The following is a 16,093-nucleotide window of genomic DNA, read 5'->3' as shown; positions in this document are numbered from 1 at the left end:
GTACCGCACAAAGCTAGGGTACTTTAGAAATACACCTCATCCACCCCACCAAGGTTCTTCAAATGCCGTTGAGCGGCAGCCACTTCCAGACTTCATCCCACTTTCTTGTGCTACGTGCGTATTGCTGAGGTCTAATAAATCTTGAATCTTACAAGTTAACCTTCAAGTTCGATTCTCTTCAAGATTAAGACATACACATTGATAGTTAGATATTCAGTCTGCTTCCAATGGATATATTTCCTTGATATAGATTAGGGACTTTTGGGATTCATCTGGGCTATTCACGCCCAAGCTTACAAGCTTCGTCGGCTTCCCTGACCGGGTTAGGATTAGATCACAACAGTTAGCCTACGCGCTGATCGCTTAACGCCATCGATATCGTCACGGCTACTACTGATGAGATATACCTCACCCCTATCCACACTGTCTATGACTCCGAGGATTGCTCTCTCTTCCATTTCTGTCATACCCAAACTTGGATCTCGACTGTGGAACGTCAGGGCTTCGCCAACGATACTACGTCCTATTTTCCGATTTCAGAGCACAGTGGTTGCTATCAAGATGGAGAAGGTCGACACCACCGCTCGCCTTTCTAAGCTACGCGAGCTTATGAAAGAGCGCGAGGTTGATGTATACAGTAAGCTAGTCTACATGTTCTAAACAGGATGTTCTAGATAGATAATCTTAAATCAAGCTTTGGTAACTAACATTTATACCTAGTCATCCCTTCCGAGGATAGTCATGCGTCTGAGTATATTGCACCAGCCGATGCTCGTCGCGCTTTCATCTCAGGCTTCACCGGTTCGGCAGGCTGTGCTGTCGTCACTCATGAGAAGGCCGCTCTGGCCACGGATGGCCGTTACTTCAACCAAGCTTCCCAGCAGCTTGACAGCAACTGGATACTCTTGAAGCAAGGACTCTTAGACGTTCCAACCTGGCAAGAATGGTCTGCGGACCAGGCTGCCGGTGGTAAAGTCGTGGCTGTGGATCCGACTTTGCTAACAAGCGGTGCCGCCAAGAAGCTCTCGGAGAAGATCAAAAAGGGCGGGGGAAAGGAACTGGCAGCCGTCGAGGGAAACTTGGTTGACATAGTGTGGGGAGAGGACAGACCGCCTCAGCCAGAAGAGCCTATAATAGTTCTCGGTGAGAAGTTTACCGGAAAGGATGTGAAGACTAAGCTTAGCGAGCTTCGAACGGAGCTTAAGAAGAAGAAATCGCTCGGCTTCGTGGTCTCGATGCTCGACGAGATCGCATGGCTCTTCAATCTTCGAGGAAACGATATCCCCTATAACCCGGTCTTCTTCTCGTACGCCATCATCACTGCCGATGACGCTACCTTATACGTCAATTCTTCCAAATTAGGCGCCGAGTGTCAATCCTACCTTGAAGAGAACGGCGTTTCTATTAAGCCGTACAAGGACATATTCAACGATGCTTCTGCCCTTCGCGAATCGGCAGAGGCGCGGAAGAATGGCGAAGGTGGCGAGAACAAGAAATTCTTGATCTCAAACAAGGCTTCGTGGGCCCTGAAGCGAGCGCTCGGTGGAGATGGCATGGTTGAAGAGATCCGAAGTCCTATCGGCGACTCGAAGGCTGTGAAGAACGAGACCGAGCTAGAAGGGATGAGGCAATGCCACATTAGAGACGGCGCCGCCTTAATCGAGTTTTTCGCGTGGCTCGAAGATCAATTAATAGTGCAGAAGGCTACTATTGACGAAGTCGAAGCCGCGGATAAGCTTGAATCTCTGCGCGCGAAACAGAAGGACTTTGTCGGTCTCTCCTTTCCTGCAATCTCATCTACGGGGCCGAAGTAAGTCTACCAGACCCTTGGCCACTCCTTCAATCAACTATGCTAATCACCGTATTAGCGCCGCTGTTATCCACTACAAGCCTGAGCGTGGAAGTTGCTCGGTCGTCGACCCCAAGGCAGTCTACCTATGCGATTCCGGAGCCCAGTACCTGGACGGTACTACGGACACGACAAGGACGTTGCATTTCGGCGAGCCTACCGATGCCGAGATCGAAGCCTACACGCTCGTGTTGAAGGGTAACATTGCCTTAGATAGGGCTGTATTCCCCAAGGGAACAACAGGTTTCGCGCTTGATAGTCTTGCGCGCCAATATCTATGGGTATGTCTAATTCTAAACGTTGTTAATTCTTAATTTTGCTTATCTGGAGATTTTAGCAAAATGGACTCGATTACCGTCACGGCACCGGTCACGGAGTCGGGTCGTACTTGAATGTGCACGAAGGACCAATTGGTATTGGTACAAGGGTACAGTACTCGGAGGTCTCCCTATCTCCCGGGAATGTTATCTCCGACGAACCCGGTTATTACGAGGACGGCTCCTTTGGCATACGCATCGAGAACATCGTCATGGTAAAGGAGGTTAACACGAAATACAAGTTCGGCGACAAGCCGTACCTCGGGTTCGAGCACGTCACTATGGTACCTTACTGTCGCAAGCTCATCGACTCTAAGCGTTTGACAGACGCAGAGAAGGAATGGTTGAACGACTACCACGCGGATATATGGAATAAGACGAAGGGCTATTTCGAGAACGACGAAGTAACAACGGCATGGCTCAAGAGGGAAACACAGTCTTTCTAGACAGGGAACTGGTGTTGTCCATTTTCTATAATGCATTGCGTTGGTTGTTACCTTGATTACCTATGGTACTAGAATTGCATGAAAGCAGACATTGCAAAGAATAGCCCAAATGATAACTTAAACGCAGGGTCCTTCTCCAAGGCAGCTAATACCCGTGAATTTCCCACCCGCTGTTTCAATCTCAGCTGCTGTACGATATCGAGGCCGTATCTCGAGGCGATCTGACCAGTATTAGAAGCAAGGACGTGATCAGAGATATTATTGAATACGTACCTGTACAATCACTACTGAGACACCCAGAAGCAGGACCAACGTACGTGAGAATATGCTAATAAGAATTCCGGAAACGAATCCTATAATTTATTAGTCTCGGTCCCAGCTCGAGCTATAAATGACATACCCGTAACGCTACCGCCGGAAAGCTGCTTCAGGAGCTCGGGATTTAATCTCTCTTTGGCAGGAGGGAGGCTACTAATTGGTCGCGGCGTCTCTCTCGCGTCTAGCCGGAGCTTAGGCTGCTTAAACGTTGTCAAGCTCGTGCCTAGGGACAACCCGACGATGCCGGCACCGAGAGCATGCCGCGGCAGGCGGATTCTTCCGAGCAATCTTGCCGACATCTTTAAGAGATAGGTGTTTAGTTTTTGACGATTGAGGTACCAATTGAATTGCTCTAGATTCTTGGGTCTTAGGGTTTTTAGGATGAATGTAAGTATGGATGTAATGAATAATGAAGTTGAACAGATTTGCTTAATAAAAAGGGAGCTTTGGGTGCCTCCTTAGCCATTGACGTCACTAACTACAGCTGTACGTGTATGTGGAAAACGCTGAACACAGCTAACACAACCTTTAGGATCCCTGAACCAATCCGCATGTGCCCCAAAATTCACGGAGTTTTCGGAATAATTAGCTTATGCACGATCTGTTTACATTTCAGCCTCAAGATCCCGTCCTTTTGGCACTTCATAAGTTTTTACTATTATTTCCTCATTGTAATCTAACGAGTTCTAGCTCCATGCGATTCCTGGCACAGTATCGTGGTATCAAAATCGAATGCAAGGCTCAACCATTTCCCCTTAATCGGTTCATTCAACTCCCAAACGCCTACTCACTTTTTCCTAGCCGGCCCAGCTAAACGCCATTCGATGGTATCTCAATCTCCCTGGCAACCCCTTTGTTTTGTACAGGCATCCCGCCATCGCATAGGTGACCAGGAAGTTTCCACCAAACCCCATGCAATTAAACGTCCAATACGAAAAATAGCGAGATAATTTTATGGCCAGACTTGCGCACTCAGCCTAAACCACCCCATACGCCACGTATTCGTCTGGCGAGTTGAATATCCTTTTGCATGATGGTGACTCGCTTTGCATGGATGGCGCATAGATTTGTGTCTTCGAAGAGGTGGACGAGGAAAGCCTCGGCAGATTCTTGGAGCGCCAGGAGAGCTTGCGATTGCCATCGCATACCTTCGTCAGCCGGACGCATTGTTAAAGCTATTTCGCGAACCTATTCCTTTTAATTAGCATTGTTATCCCTGAAACTTTTCCGGTTATATGAAGCGACATACCAATCGGGCAAATGGCATTTTCCGCAAGAGTAGATCAGTGCTGTTCTGTAATCTTCGAATCTCCCTCAGCGCAACGGTTCCGGGCCTGTATCTTCTCTTTCGAGGATAGGGAATTGGATCGCCAGCTAATAATAGGTCAGCTTCATTTCTAAGAGTAAGGAATAGTTCGTAGACATACGTCTTACTGCTCCCGTTCCCGCTCCTCCACCACCTCCCCTTCCACCTCCGCGCCCGCCACGGCCTCCTCGAGCACCACCACGACCTGTCATTATAGTGCAAGAAGTAGGCTTTGTAGGATTAGGTAGTTGTAAAGAAGCCGCTGGAAGCTTCGAATCATTAAATACAGTTATGCGACTTTTATGCGACTTTGTGTAATGTCGAGATGAAGCGCCGAGTCAGAGCGAGTATAGCGTTGGTGGAGTCCGACTATATCGAAGTATGGTTGTAGACAATTGAAAGCTGCTTGTAAAAGAGAACGTAAATGTTCGGTGACATTGAATGGCGAACAATATTAAAAGGAGCGCATTCCCATGAAAGAAAGAAGGAAGAAAGAACCGCACCCGGCCAACGACCCAAAATAATGAGAATGTGCAAATTGGCGGAAAACTAAGTGGCTGGGGCTCTTTCCCATTTCCCGTTTCCCGTTCAATTAGCTCCCAATTCCTATTCAATTGGCGGAACGCGACTGAAGCACGACCCCTCGAGAGACGCGCCCCAGCCATTTCAATTAAAATCCCTGCAACGCGCTAGTAGCATCCCTTAACCTGACTCGACCCCTTGACTAACCCGGAAAGGGAACTACATGTACAAGCCACACCTGTGGCTCAACGAGTTCGCGGCGCAATTGATGATCACGTCATCATCCACGAAAGCGTTGCATATTCATTCATTTATCCGTGAATAATGAGTTAAGCAAGCAATTGATCGCTTGCATCCACCAATCAAATTTGGCCATCGCGACAGGTCCATCAATCCTCCGATAAGGCCAGATTAGCAGTGAAGGTGCTGGTGGGCTGAGCGTTGATCCCGCCATCGCCGCCAACTTCCTACATACAACGTCCCTTCAGCCTTCTGTTTCTCCTTACAGATTCGTACTTTGCGCCCATCACCTATGCATTTGATTTGAACAACACTTACATAGTTTTCATCGAGATTAGGAGTTTACTCAACTAATAGCCAACATGGACCAAATGATGCCGGGAGACGGCGGTCGAAACCCGCTAGAGGCTTGGTTCTGGGAGATGCCGATATGCACACGATGGTGGACGACCGCAACTGTTGTGACAAGTGCGCTGGTCCAATGCCAGATGGTCACCCCATTCCAGCTATTCTATAGCGTGCGCACCGTATTTCAGAAGGGAGAGGTAAGAGAGCAGTCCGAATTTCCCAATGTGAAACCGAGGTGGCCGGTTTACTAACTACTGACTGTGGTAGTACTGGCGATTATTATCCACATTCCTATACTTCGGCCCATTTTCCCTCGATCTCCTATTCCACGTCTACTTTCTCCAGCGCTATGCCCGTCTTCTCGAAGAGTCTTCCGGTCGATCGCCGGCCCACTTCTCGTGGCTCCTGATGTACTCCATGGCCTTCCTCATCGTTCTCTCGCCGATGGTGTCCATGCCGTTCCTCGGACACCCTCTATCATCGACACTGGTCTACATCTGGTCGCGACGCAACCCGAACACCCGGTTGAGTTTCCTGGGCTTAGCTGAATTTACGGCACCTTACCTTCCCTGGGTATTGATGACGTTCAGCCTCGTTATGCACGGGACCGTCCCTAAAGACGAGATCATGGGCGTCGTTATCGGCCACATCTGGTACTTCTTCACTGACGTGTACCCCCCGATGCACAACGGCTCGAGGCCTCTAGATCCGCCGATGTGGTGGCGCCGCCTGTTCGAGCGTAGACAGCAGAGGGAGGACACGGCTAATGCGATCAATAACGAGTTCGCGGTAGCAGGAGGCCCGGAGCTTGCTGCGGCAGAGATGCGATAAACACAGACGGCGACGGACAGGCTCGACGATGGTGCTTACGACTATCATACCCTCATTTATGGCGTTTGGGAGCAGACTTCGATGGCAATCGATTACGGCGGGACTTTTTTGAGGAACAGCACGACGGCGTTTTACGGTTTAGATGTTGAGATGCATGGCGAGACTTGTAACTTTTGTACATACACTTCGAAACGCCTTTCGCAGCTCACGTCTGTTGAACATGGGGTCGTGGAAAGTGTTTCATATGAGCCTTCTCAGCCTTCACAGAAAAGGCTGACTACAAGTTAGACTTTACGAAGTACTACGTACCTAGTAGAATACACACGTCCTTCGCTATTTGGAGATTGATGATACGTGTTTTGACAATTGGTGCGGCAATATTTGTCATATCATTCTCACATTCTGTAGACCGGATGACATTCCTACTTAGTAGGCAGGGTAACTTGATATTGATGTGGATGATATCGCCTCCAAGCCTAGTGACGATCTTCCAGACCCATACTACATAATGAAGGCTTCACCGCAGCCTAAAAGCTCAAGTCACCTGAATACATACCATACAATATTAGTCTCACCGTATCGCTAAGATAATATTGAATATGGAATGGATATGTCACTGTTACAACGAATCTATGGACTAGGAAGCATTGTGCGATAGCCGTTCGATATACCCACATCTAGGGATTACCTACTAGTATCTGTAAGGGGATGAGTAAGCCTGATCCCGCCAGTGAGTTAATAGCCTTTTGTAAACGGCGTGACGTGCGCCGAAGAGAAAGAGCTAGCAACATGGATACCCCGCCAAAGACCCCAAGAAAAAAATGAGCCCGGGCGGCCGACGTCACACCCTTAAGATGCTGGCGCCATCTGGATTCAACCAATTATTAACCGCAAACCTTGCACTCGCTTGGAAGGCGAGACTACTATTAGAAAAGTATTTATATAACAACCTAGAAGCTTCCGTCCATAGCTCAATCTCTTTATTCCCCATCTCCAAGTTAACATCCGTGAATATATCTGGTTTACTACGTTTTGAGTTGACTTGCGCAACAATCCCAATTCAAGATGAGAGCCTACTGGTACGACAACTCTCCCGTAAGTGCCCAGACCGAGAAAAGTGCCCCTCATCACACCATCGCAAGCTATTCTCGCGAAAGCGCTCCCTCGCACTCCTCATGCGCAGCCTCATCCCCTTCAACCCGGAGACATTAGGTATTAACAACAACCACAGGGCGACCAGCGCCTGCCGCACGACTCGGGCAAGGACGTCGACGCCGCCGCGCTAGGGGAGCTGGGCGTGCTGTACTTCAAGTACCCGGAGGTGTCGGCGGTGGACGAGCTGGCGCGCGAGCGCGGGTACAAGAACCGCGACGAGATCACGGTGTCGCCCGAGAAGATGGGCGCCGTGTACGAGGAGAAGGTCAAGTCCTTCTTCCACGAGCACCTGCACGAGGACGAGGAGATCCGGTACATCAGGGACGGCCAGGGCTACTTCGACGTGCGCAGCAAGGGCGACGAGTGGGTCCGCATCCAGCTCGAGAAGGATGATTTGATTATCCTGCCCCCGGGCATTTACCACAGGTTCACTACGGATGAGAGTAACGTATGTTCTTCTGCCGCGTATTTATGATCGCTCGGAGAAAGGTGGGTAGGTTCGTATTGGACTAACATGTGGTTGCAGTACATCCAAGCTATGCGCCTCTTCAAGGATGAGCCCAAGTGGACGCCGCTGAACAGGTCGGGGGAACTGGATGAGAACCAGTTCCGCAAGGAGTACGTTACGCAGTATCTGAGCTAAAATGGTTGGAATGAAATAAGGTGAAGTAAAGGGGTCATGATATGGACGAAAATATTTCTACGGGTGATCTAGCGAATATTGGCGGTAGCAATACTCAAGCTTTGATATGACGGTCCTTTTGTTGATAGAAGTCCCTTAATGATATCATGAAAAAATAATAATTTAGTTTCGCGGTTCTATTATTTAATATCATCATAACTCAAGTGAATTTACACTATCAAACGTGAGGGAATACCATATTCGTCTAAGAGTAGAACTCGATTATATGGATATCTTCATATACTCTGTACCTTACTAGTACGGATGTTGGGCTAGAGCTTTACTATCGGCAGTCCATAGAATCCATAGTTCCATTTTGCGGGGATTATCAATTCGTATACCTAACTCCGCCTACAACCCCATCCACTTCTCTCAATTGCCGAATCCTTAACTAGGGGTTTGCTGAACGATGTCTTCCACCAAGAAAACTCAGAAAATACGAACGAGATCTGCGAAATGACGGACTGTTCATTAAGTGGCAGTTACGGTCACAATAATAATCGAGATCATGGACTCTAGAGCGGTGTCCGAAGTCGCTAACCCGTCGCCGGCCGGAAGCACCACAAGCGTACCTAGGGGGAAATTGCTTCTTCCCGCGAGCTGCGAGCCTCCGTTACCGAACGCGCCTAGGAAGCAGCTTGTATGGATTGTGAGTATTCTTATTATTATAATTTTCCTTTTCATTATTCCTAAGAAACATAATCATTTATACCATGATCGCTTTCACCCGTGCATTATAAGACGTATCTCAAGTTTACCAATGGCTAAATGAATAAACTGTCAAGATCTTCGGCGGCACGGGTCACATGGGCCGCTCGCTCGTAAAATGCGCGCTGGCACGGGGTGATCGTGTCGCGGACGTGGGGCGGACCTTCGAGAGCACGCCGGAGGAGATGGCGAGCCAGGGCGACGACAATTGTCTCGGCCTGCTGTGCGATGTCCGCGCCCGGCAGAGCGTGGCGCAGGTCGTCGAAAAGACTCTCGACCACTTCGGCCGTATCGACGTGGTCGTCAATTGCTCCGGCTACGGCGTCATCGGCGCGTGCGAGGACCAGGACGAGCACGAGATCCGCAACCAGTTCGAGACCAACTTCATGGGCACCCTACACATCATCCAAGCCACGCTCCCTTACTTCCGCCAGCAGAACGGCGGGCGCTACCTCATCTTCAGCTCGACGAGCGGCGCGCTCGGCGTGCCGGGCCTGGGTCCGTACTGCGCGACGAAGTACGCGGTGGAGGGCCTCATCGAAGCGATGCTGTACGAGATCGACTCGTTCAACGTGAAAGCGACGCTCGTGGAGCCCGGGCTAGTGCGCCGCGACGAGCCGGACTCGCAGGAGAACCCGCTGCCGACGTGGGGCCACTTCCTGATCAAGCCGGCGAGCGAGGCGTACGGGCACGCGACGTCGCCGGCGCTGCACGCGAAGCGCATGGTCCAGTGGCTCGGGGACCGGCAGCCGACGAGCGCGGTCAAGTGCGCGGAGCTGGTCTGGCAGCTCGCGCACTGCTCGTACCCGCCGCTGCGGCTCGTGCTCGGCAGCTACGCCATCGAGAGCATCCGCGACCGCCTCCGCTCCGTCACCGAGGAGCTCGAGGACTGGAAGCATTTGAATTACCCGGCGGCGCCCAGCGAGGCCGAGGACGAGAAGAGGGAGAAGGAGAAAGGTGAGGAGGAGAAGGGCGAGAAGGACGATGAGGATGGGGATGAGGCGGGCGAGGGGGTGGAGCAGATGGATACTACGTGATTTATTGTCTAGACTCTACCTACTAGGTACGAAGAGTCTACCTGGCTCAGATGCTGGATTAAAGATGATTTAGGTATTGTCATGGCGGCATGGCACAGACTAGAAATATTTAAATATTCTATGGCTACATAGTAGTATGGCTATGATATGGGCTTTGACGATGAATCTAGACTACTGGACTGCTGGATCAGATCATCCAATTAGACGTAAAAGAAAAGATCTTTGCATTTTCAGGGGTTTGCATGCTTCGCTCATCCATATCAAGGAAGAGGAAAGAGACCCCGATCCCGTCACGATTCGGACGAGAAATAAGGAGAAATAAGCAATATGCAAAGTAATATGCAGATATCAGAGTTGTATGCATTTCGATGTATTGGCCAAAAGACCAATCCGTATATTCTAATTGGCTGAGGAATACGGTATATGGAGGTTTCTAATTTTACCTCGCCAAGAACGGACTAAGATTGCATACCGCCCAAACCATAGAAATCTGAACTGGAAATCTGACATTTACCCTTTCGCCTACCTGGTTTAAATCGCTAAATTCTACCTGCCCTGCCTGTAACGCCTGCCTTACCAGCTTACCTACCTAGCGGTCCTAGCCAAGCAGCCATACCCATGTTAATCCTACGGCAAATTACCCTTGATTAAACTTTGGAGGTAATAAAAATACTTTACACGCGTCTATGAACATTGAGGCTTCTTGACTTTGCAAACCTCTGCAGAGCTTCAATCTCCTTTCTAGGTCTCGTGTTGTCTTCGATTCGAAAGTCCTCTATCGCTTTATCATTTTATCGATTTCTGGGAAGAGGCAAATCTGATTTCTGGATTTTTATGATTCTTGAAGTCGCTCCTGCCAGGTTGTCGCAATCAACGCGTTAGTCGGCTCCACAGCCCCGGGCGCAGCGTCGTAGGTTGCTTTAAACGCTTTAGCTGTTAACAGATAGCACAGATAGCGCCCATTCTTTTTTCTTTTCTTCCCCTGATTTTAGTCAATCCTCCCAGATCTTCCCCTTCTCGCCCTAACCCTCGAATACGATATCGCCAACAAAACAACTTCTCACCCTCCCAATCGCAAAAAGGTTCCAAACTCGAGGCGATCAATATCAACGTTCAACGTCCATCGTCCAACGTCCAACACCGCAATCATGTCGGATAAGAAGAACGAGGATTACGTCGTTCGCATGCCCGACTCGGGGATGCGAAGTCCCTACGGAGGAGAGAAGGATCCGTTCATCCCGCCTCGCCCACTGAGAGCCTCATCTCAGCACAACATTGCCAGCTCCGTGGCCAAGATAGAGAACAGCCCGGCTACGTCCATTCTAGCGTACTGCCTTTCTTCGATTAGTATGACCGTCGTCAACAAATACGTCGTTTCCGGTTCCGAATGGAACTTGAACTTCTTCTACCTCGCAGTTCAGGTACTATATCCCTATATCTTGGCGAAATGGACGACCAGTTTTCTGACAATTGTGCGATAGTCAATCGTTTGTATAGTGACGATCGAGGCCTGCAAGCAATTAGGTTTAATTAAGAACCTTGCACCCTTCGACATAAACAAGGGGAAGCGATGTACGTGTCTAATCATCCGGCTGTCTTGATAGCCTTTCATATACTGACACAGTCACAGGGTTCCCTATCTCTCTTCTCCTGGTCGGTATGATCTACACGAGCACGAAGTCTCTACAATACTTGTCGGTTCCTGTGTATACGATCTTTAAGAACTTGACCATCATCGTCATCGCCTACGGTGAGGTTCTATGGTTCGGCGGAAGCGTCACGCCTTTGGCGCTGCTCTCTTTCGGTCTCATGGTCCTCAGCTCCGTCGTCGCAGCCTGGGCGGACACCCGCAGCGCCGCTCAGACCCCCGAGGCCGCCGCCGCCCTCGCCACCTTGAACGCCGGCTACGCCTGGATGGGACTGAACGTTTTCTGCACGGCTTCCTATGTTCTGGGTATGCGTAAGGTCATTAAGAATATGAACTTCAAGGACTGGGACAGTAAGTCTTAATATTATAAATCGCAGTGTTTTCGTGGTGTACTGACAGTTTGATAGCCATGTTCTATAACAACTTCCTTACCATTCCCGTCCTAATCGTCTGCTCTCTTGTCGCCGAAGATTGGTCCAGCGCGAACTTGACGAAGAACTTCCCGCCGGAGTCCCGGAATGCTCTTTTCATCGGCATGATCTACTCCGGCATGGCTGCCATCTTCATCTCCTACTGCTCTGCGTGGTGCATCCGGGTTACGTCTTCTACCACCTATTCTATGGTCGGCGCTCTCAACAAGCTTCCGATTGCCGTCAGCGGTCTCATTTTCTTTTCTGCGCCCGTTACCGTCGGCAGCGTCTCCGCCATCTTCATCGGTTTCGTCAGCGGTATCGTGTACGCGTGGGCGAAGGTGCGCCAGTCTCAGGTGGCCAAGAACTCGCTGCCGACTACGCAACCTACCATGAGCGCGAGCTCTCAGAGCAACCGCGACGCCGCCAACTCGTAAATAAGGAGCATACGTTACCCTTAGCGAGTCTTGCGGCCGTGCTTCCGGTAGCAAAAGCCGTGGCCGGTTTGAGCCAATGCAATTCTAAACGGGCAGCATGCACTGCGAGACGGTCAAGCGCCTATGCGTCAACGCCCCCATTTCGACCCTTACTACTGTATAATATTTACCCATCCTTTCCGAACAGGTGGTGTGAAATAGAGGGGCGGTTGATTTCAGGTATAGACTTTTTAACTTATAATGAGAAAACGGAGCTTTACGGATATGGGGAAAGTCATTCATCATATTTTGGACGGCGCAAGACAGGAACGAAGACCTCGAGACCTGTTTTGGGGGGTTCGAGGCATCATCATTTCAAGAAATAGCCAGACTCGGGAAAGAGGCCATACGCGGCTTCGGTTCTTGACTATGCGAATCGAGCATGTTGAATCGGTGTTGAAAGGGGGAACAGGCACATCATATATATGAATATGAATATGTGAGCTGTCTATTTTAGCAGTCATAATAAAGAAGCTACAAACACATATATCTGACTGTCTGATATTAATTGCGTTTCTGCTTGATAGATGAAGTGAATAAGCCACTTAATATAGTATGTAGATAATGCAGAACACGTCTGCCGTGCGATGTATGGTTAATTTCGACCTCCTGACTTGATGCTGCGCGTGTCTATAAAGAGGTGTACATATGTACTTGATAAGCATCCCCTTTTATCGTAGCCAGTGAAGCGGGCACATGCCAACTGGCACATGTCCGAGAGTACCCGCTTTTACGGGTGACATCACCGCGCCTCGCACCTCAACATTTTCTATATACCGAGTGCCCAGCAAACCTTAGAAGCTTTAAAGTTTCAAACCATTCAAATTCTCGGGACGAAGCTCTCAGCCTCCCCCCCTTATCTAGCTCTTCTATCGATTTTACGGGCTTGTAACGATTAAAACATATTGCCTATAATGTGTACGATTTGGCCGTAGCCGTGTTTCGCTCCCGCTCCTAAATTCTAAAATTTTATCTTTTTTTTTCCTTTCGAAGAGATTGGACCGTTGCCGACATTCCTGGAGTTATGACAGATACTCGAAATAGACGAATCGCGCGTACACAGGATGCTTCCCTATATCAATAAACGTAGGATTAGAAATAATTGCCGGCAGTAAATACATTGCGCTGACTTGGTATAGCGTTTGAGTTCCTGTCTGGGATCGTTGGAGCTTCTCCCGATGAGCGTAGGTTCTCCCCGACCCGACTCTTCTGCGTGATGATGATGAAGTTGCTAAGATCGCCAATGAATAGTCAAGCTCGTCTTCTCCTTCTTCATATCCTATCCTCTCGCCGGCCTCTTGAAACGTGTCCCAGACGCTCGCCCCGAATATAAAAATGCATTCGTGATCGGGTATGGAGTGAATTGAACCCTTAATAACGTGCCTTTCCTTAAAGCAACTCGGATTGATTAAGATGCTAATCATATTTCCGATAATAGTGGCGGCCTGTTCTATTTAGTAGGCCTATTCTCGTTATGGACCGGCGTCCGAACCCTCTTCATCTCCTCCGCCGTCACGTATGGCCTCGCCCACTACCTACGAACGTCTGCGTACATGCCATGGATCGCCTTTGTCTTCCTCATGGGCCACATGGCCGCGAACCAACTTGCGCGACAGTTCGCCGATAACCCGGCCGGAATCGATATCACGGGTGCCCAGATGGTTCTCGTTATGAAGCTATCCGCCTTCGCCTGGAACGTGGCGGACGGCGCCCTACCCGAGGACCAGCTTAGCGATTTTCAGAAGTCGAGGAGGATACTCGAGCTACCTAGCCTGCTAGACTACGCCGGATACGTGCTATTCTTCCCGTCCCTAATGACCGGTCCGGCGTTCGATTATAACGAGTACCGCGGCTGGCTCGACTGCACCATGTTCGACGTGCCGGCGACCATCGACCCCGCCAAGAGGCCGCCGACTAGGAAGAAGCGGAAGATACCGAGGAGCGCGACGCCGGCCATGTGGAAGCTCGCGAGCGGCTGCGTGTGGATCTACCTCTTCCTCAACCTGATCAAGCACTACAGCTTCGAGGTGCTCCTGGGCGACGAATTCACGCAGCTCGGCTTCCTGCGCCGCGTCTTCGTCATGCACATGGTCGGGCTCACGGCGCGGACCAAGTACTACGGCGTGTGGTCGATGGCGGAAGGGTCGTGCATCCTCGCGGGGCTGGGCTACAACGGCGTCGACCCGGTCACCGGCAAGGTCTCGTGGGACCGGCTGCAGAACATCAACCCCTGGGGCGTCGAGACGGCGCAGAACAGCCGCGCCTACCTCGGCAACTGGAACATGAACACGAACAAGTGGCTGCGCTACTACGTCTACCTGCGCGTGACGCCGCGCAACAGGAAGCCCGGGTTCCGCGCCAGCTTGGCGACCTTCGTGACCAGCGCCTTCTGGCACGGCTTTTACCCCGGGTATTACCTGTCTTTTGTGCTTGCGAGCTTCGTCCAGCAGGCTGCGAAGAGTATGTTACGATTTTCCCTTATTCCCTTTCCCCTTTTTCCCTTTTTGACTATCTTGCCATGTACTATCTTACCGCATACATCTAACAAAAACAACCCAGATTACCGCCGCATCATCCGGCCCTTCTTCCTCGACCCGGTCACGCAAAAGCCGCTCCCGAGCAAGAAGTACTACGACGTGGCGTCGTGGCTCGCGACGCAGACGACCTTCTCGTTCGTCGTGGCCCCCTTCGTCATCCTGCGCTTCGACCAGTCGATCCTCGCGTGGAGCCGCGTCTACTTCTACGCCGTGCTCACCACCGGCGCGAGCATGGCGGTTTTCGCTTCGCCCGCTAAAAAGCAGCTCAGAACGGTGCTGGAGAAGAGGACCAAGGAGGCCGGCGCCGCGAAGATGGTGCGCAGCGCGAGCACGGATAGTCTTACGGGGAGGGGACGGGAGCCCGTGCTCGGCGTTAGCGAGGATCCTGGGAGGGATATTGATGAGGCTATTCGCGAGCTTAGGGTCGAGGTTGAGAGGGCGAGGACGGGGGGGTTGGATGTTGGGGTTAGGGGGAGGGGGCAGGGGAGGAAGGAGCAGTGATTAAGCGTGTGGTCGGGGCTGAAGTTGGGGTTGTAAGTTGAGTTGAGTTTGCATGATTACTTGTGTATGATCACTGAGAGAGGAGAGAACGTAGCTAAAGGAGCTTGAGAATGTGTGAGTTTGAGTCGAGAGACTGACAGACAATTATGGGGTGTAATGCGCGTGCGTATGGCTTGGGATAGGTGCTTAATGAGGTGTAGATTAGATCAGACAAAACGAGACCGGATGAGATGAGAGGGGAGATTCGAGGAGTGTGCGTGTGAGATGTAAATATGAGTAGATGAGAATTGTTAATCTTGGTTGATTTGATGTTAGTTTGATTGTATCTATTGTGGTATCTAAACTCTTCGGGAGTCAGATATTAGGATACTCAGCTTGCTCTTTGGCGACGGTTGATACTAGGTAGTCTTCATCATCCGCCTCAGATACGAGAGTGGTTGAGTACATACTTTGGATGAGTTCTAGCTCCTGGGACATATCTTATGGGTTGATCAGATGCTATATTGGGGAGATTTTGGCTTATATAGTAGTCCTTACTTCACAACTTCCCTCGACGAAGCTATGATGAACTATGAAACTACTGATATCTTCGATTGCCATAGTATTTGTAGTATTGTATCTAGAGTAGCAAACTTCTAGGCTACAATATTTGCGTAATAGAGATATCAATGCCATTATGGAAAATTTACTCCGGCCACCGTTATTTGGGCCGGGGAATCGTTTTCAGAACTTCACGACAATACCTCCATCTATGGAGTCTTC

The 16,093-nt window shown here is 50.2% G+C and overlaps 8 protein-coding genes across 8 annotated transcripts; 6 read left to right on the top strand and 2 right to left on the bottom strand.

Moving 5' to 3' along the window:
- Nucleotides 1–271: 271 nt before the first annotated feature.
- On the top strand, nucleotides 272–2,820 carry F4807DRAFT_264332 (aminopeptidase-like protein). The gene is made up of 5 exons (XM_047994510.1): nucleotides 272–637; nucleotides 721–1,810; nucleotides 1,869–2,130; nucleotides 2,187–2,677; nucleotides 2,740–2,820. The coding sequence occupies exons 1-4, from the start codon at nucleotides 397–399 to the stop codon at nucleotides 2,610–2,612; spliced, it is 2,019 nt and encodes a 672-aa protein (XP_047857929.1). The 5' UTR covers nucleotides 272–396; the 3' UTR covers nucleotides 2,613–2,677; nucleotides 2,740–2,820.
- On the bottom strand, nucleotides 2,171–3,435 carry F4807DRAFT_264326 (uncharacterized protein). Its single transcript, XM_047994509.1, has 3 exons — nucleotides 3,013–3,435; nucleotides 2,886–2,965; nucleotides 2,171–2,833 (listed from the first exon to the last, which is right to left on the bottom strand). The coding sequence occupies exons 1-3, from the start codon at nucleotides 3,227–3,229 to the stop codon at nucleotides 2,681–2,683; spliced, it is 450 nt and encodes a 149-aa protein (XP_047857928.1). The 5' UTR covers nucleotides 3,230–3,435; the 3' UTR covers nucleotides 2,171–2,680.
- Nucleotides 3,436–3,823: 388 nt separating this feature from the next.
- Nucleotides 3,824–4,880, bottom strand: F4807DRAFT_264316 (histone-fold-containing protein). The gene is made up of 3 exons (XM_047994508.1): nucleotides 4,358–4,880; nucleotides 4,180–4,304; nucleotides 3,824–4,118 (listed from the first exon to the last, which is right to left on the bottom strand). Exons 1-3 carry the CDS (start codon nucleotides 4,446–4,448, stop codon nucleotides 3,903–3,905), a joined length of 432 nt encoding a protein of 143 aa, XP_047857927.1. The 5' UTR covers nucleotides 4,449–4,880; the 3' UTR covers nucleotides 3,824–3,902.
- Nucleotides 4,881–5,203: 323 nt separating this feature from the next.
- Nucleotides 5,204–6,770, top strand: F4807DRAFT_410961 (derlin-2). Its single transcript, XM_047996659.1, has 2 exons — nucleotides 5,204–5,543; nucleotides 5,614–6,770. The coding sequence occupies exons 1-2, from the start codon at nucleotides 5,361–5,363 to the stop codon at nucleotides 6,175–6,177; spliced, it is 747 nt and encodes a 248-aa protein (XP_047857926.1). The 5' UTR covers nucleotides 5,204–5,360; the 3' UTR covers nucleotides 6,178–6,770.
- A 472-nt stretch (nucleotides 6,771–7,242) lies between these two features.
- F4807DRAFT_456749 (Acireductone dioxygenase) lies at nucleotides 7,243–7,975 on the top strand (the record flags this gene model as incomplete). Its single annotated transcript, XM_048000927.1, has 3 exons — nucleotides 7,243–7,272; nucleotides 7,409–7,780; nucleotides 7,859–7,975. 3 exons carry the CDS (start codon nucleotides 7,243–7,245, stop codon nucleotides 7,973–7,975), a joined length of 519 nt encoding a protein of 172 aa, XP_047857925.1.
- A 345-nt stretch (nucleotides 7,976–8,320) lies between these two features.
- F4807DRAFT_410954 (NAD(P)-binding protein) lies at nucleotides 8,321–10,083 on the top strand. The gene is made up of 2 exons (XM_047996658.1): nucleotides 8,321–8,663; nucleotides 8,800–10,083. The coding sequence occupies exons 1-2, from the start codon at nucleotides 8,523–8,525 to the stop codon at nucleotides 9,757–9,759; spliced, it is 1,101 nt and encodes a 366-aa protein (XP_047857924.1). The 5' UTR covers nucleotides 8,321–8,522; the 3' UTR covers nucleotides 9,760–10,083.
- A 213-nt stretch (nucleotides 10,084–10,296) lies between these two features.
- On the top strand, nucleotides 10,297–12,854 carry F4807DRAFT_410952 (UDP-galactose transporter). The gene is made up of 4 exons (XM_047996657.1): nucleotides 10,297–11,180; nucleotides 11,241–11,331; nucleotides 11,390–11,758; nucleotides 11,815–12,854. The coding sequence occupies exons 1-4, from the start codon at nucleotides 10,908–10,910 to the stop codon at nucleotides 12,252–12,254; spliced, it is 1,173 nt and encodes a 390-aa protein (XP_047857923.1). The 5' UTR covers nucleotides 10,297–10,907; the 3' UTR covers nucleotides 12,255–12,854.
- A 417-nt stretch (nucleotides 12,855–13,271) lies between these two features.
- On the top strand, nucleotides 13,272–15,591 carry F4807DRAFT_264233 (MBOAT family protein). The gene is made up of 5 exons (XM_047994507.1): nucleotides 13,272–13,379; nucleotides 13,433–13,477; nucleotides 13,545–13,644; nucleotides 13,732–14,753; nucleotides 14,853–15,591. Exons 1-5 carry the CDS (start codon nucleotides 13,358–13,360, stop codon nucleotides 15,329–15,331), a joined length of 1,668 nt encoding a protein of 555 aa, XP_047857922.1. The 5' UTR covers nucleotides 13,272–13,357; the 3' UTR covers nucleotides 15,332–15,591.
- Nucleotides 15,592–16,093: the final 502 nt, after the last annotated feature.

The sequence above is a fragment of the Annulohypoxylon truncatum genome (assembly GCF_022578515.1).
Source record: "Annulohypoxylon truncatum strain CBS 140777 unplaced genomic scaffold F4807scaffold_4, whole genome shotgun sequence".
NCBI lineage: Eukaryota > Fungi > Ascomycota > Sordariomycetes > Xylariales > Hypoxylaceae > Annulohypoxylon > Annulohypoxylon truncatum.
Note: the sequence above shows the minus strand (reverse complement) of the source record. Positions and strands in the feature narration are given on the sequence as shown.

Excerpts from the sequence above, each read along its gene's own strand:
- F4807DRAFT_410952 (XM_047996657.1), top strand. The coding sequence starts at position 10,908 with ATGTCGGATAAGAAGAACGAGGATTACGTCGTTCGCATGCCCGACTCG. Across the intron at positions 11,181-11,240 it reads TCTTCTACCTCGCAGTTCAG|TCAATCGTTTGTATAGTGAC; the intron begins GTACTATATCCC and ends ATTGTGCGATAG. Across the intron at positions 11,332-11,389 it reads CATAAACAAGGGGAAGCGAT|GGTTCCCTATCTCTCTTCTC; the intron begins GTACGTGTCTAA and ends ACACAGTCACAG.
- F4807DRAFT_410954 (XM_047996658.1), top strand. The coding sequence starts at position 8,523 with ATGGACTCTAGAGCGGTGTCCGAAGTCGCTAACCCGTCGCCGGCCGGA. Across the intron at positions 8,664-8,799 it reads GGAAGCAGCTTGTATGGATT|ATCTTCGGCGGCACGGGTCA; the intron begins GTGAGTATTCTT and ends TAAACTGTCAAG.
- F4807DRAFT_264233 (XM_047994507.1), top strand. The coding sequence starts at position 13,358 with ATGCTTCCCTATATCAATAAAC. Across the intron at positions 13,380-13,432 it reads GCTTCCCTATATCAATAAAC|CGTTTGAGTTCCTGTCTGGG; the intron begins GTAGGATTAGAA and ends GACTTGGTATAG. Across the intron at positions 13,645-13,731 it reads AAAAATGCATTCGTGATCGG|TGGCGGCCTGTTCTATTTAG; the intron begins GTATGGAGTGAA and ends TTCCGATAATAG.
- F4807DRAFT_264326 (XM_047994509.1), bottom strand. The coding sequence starts at position 3,229 with ATGTCGGCAAGATTGCTCGGAAGAATCCGCCTGCCGCGGCATGCTCTC. Across the intron at positions 2,966-3,012 it reads TTCCGGCGGTAGCGTTACGG|GATTCGTTTCCGGAATTCTT; the intron begins GTATGTCATTTA and ends AATAAATTATAG. Across the intron at positions 2,834-2,885 it reads TCTCAGTAGTGATTGTACAG|ATCGCCTCGAGATACGGCCT; the intron begins GTACGTATTCAA and ends AATACTGGTCAG.
- F4807DRAFT_410961 (XM_047996659.1), top strand. The coding sequence starts at position 5,361 with ATGGACCAAATGATGCCGGGAGACGGCGGTCGAAACCCGCTAGAGGCT. Across the intron at positions 5,544-5,613 it reads CCGTATTTCAGAAGGGAGAG|TACTGGCGATTATTATCCAC; the intron begins GTAAGAGAGCAG and ends TGACTGTGGTAG.
- F4807DRAFT_264332 (XM_047994510.1), top strand. The coding sequence starts at position 397 with ATGAGATATACCTCACCCCTATCCACACTGTCTATGACTCCGAGGATT. Across the intron at positions 1,811-1,868 it reads ATCTCATCTACGGGGCCGAA|CGCCGCTGTTATCCACTACA; the intron begins GTAAGTCTACCA and ends TCACCGTATTAG. Across the intron at positions 2,131-2,186 it reads TTGCGCGCCAATATCTATGG|CAAAATGGACTCGATTACCG; the intron begins GTATGTCTAATT and ends TGGAGATTTTAG.
- F4807DRAFT_264316 (XM_047994508.1), bottom strand. The coding sequence starts at position 4,448 with ATGACAGGTCGTGGTGGTGCTCGAGGAGGCCGTGGCGGGCGCGGAGGT. Across the intron at positions 4,305-4,357 it reads GGGAACGGGAGCAGTAAGAC|CTGGCGATCCAATTCCCTAT; the intron begins GTATGTCTACGA and ends ACCTATTATTAG. Across the intron at positions 4,119-4,179 it reads AAATGCCATTTGCCCGATTG|GTTCGCGAAATAGCTTTAAC; the intron begins GTATGTCGCTTC and ends TAAAAGGAATAG.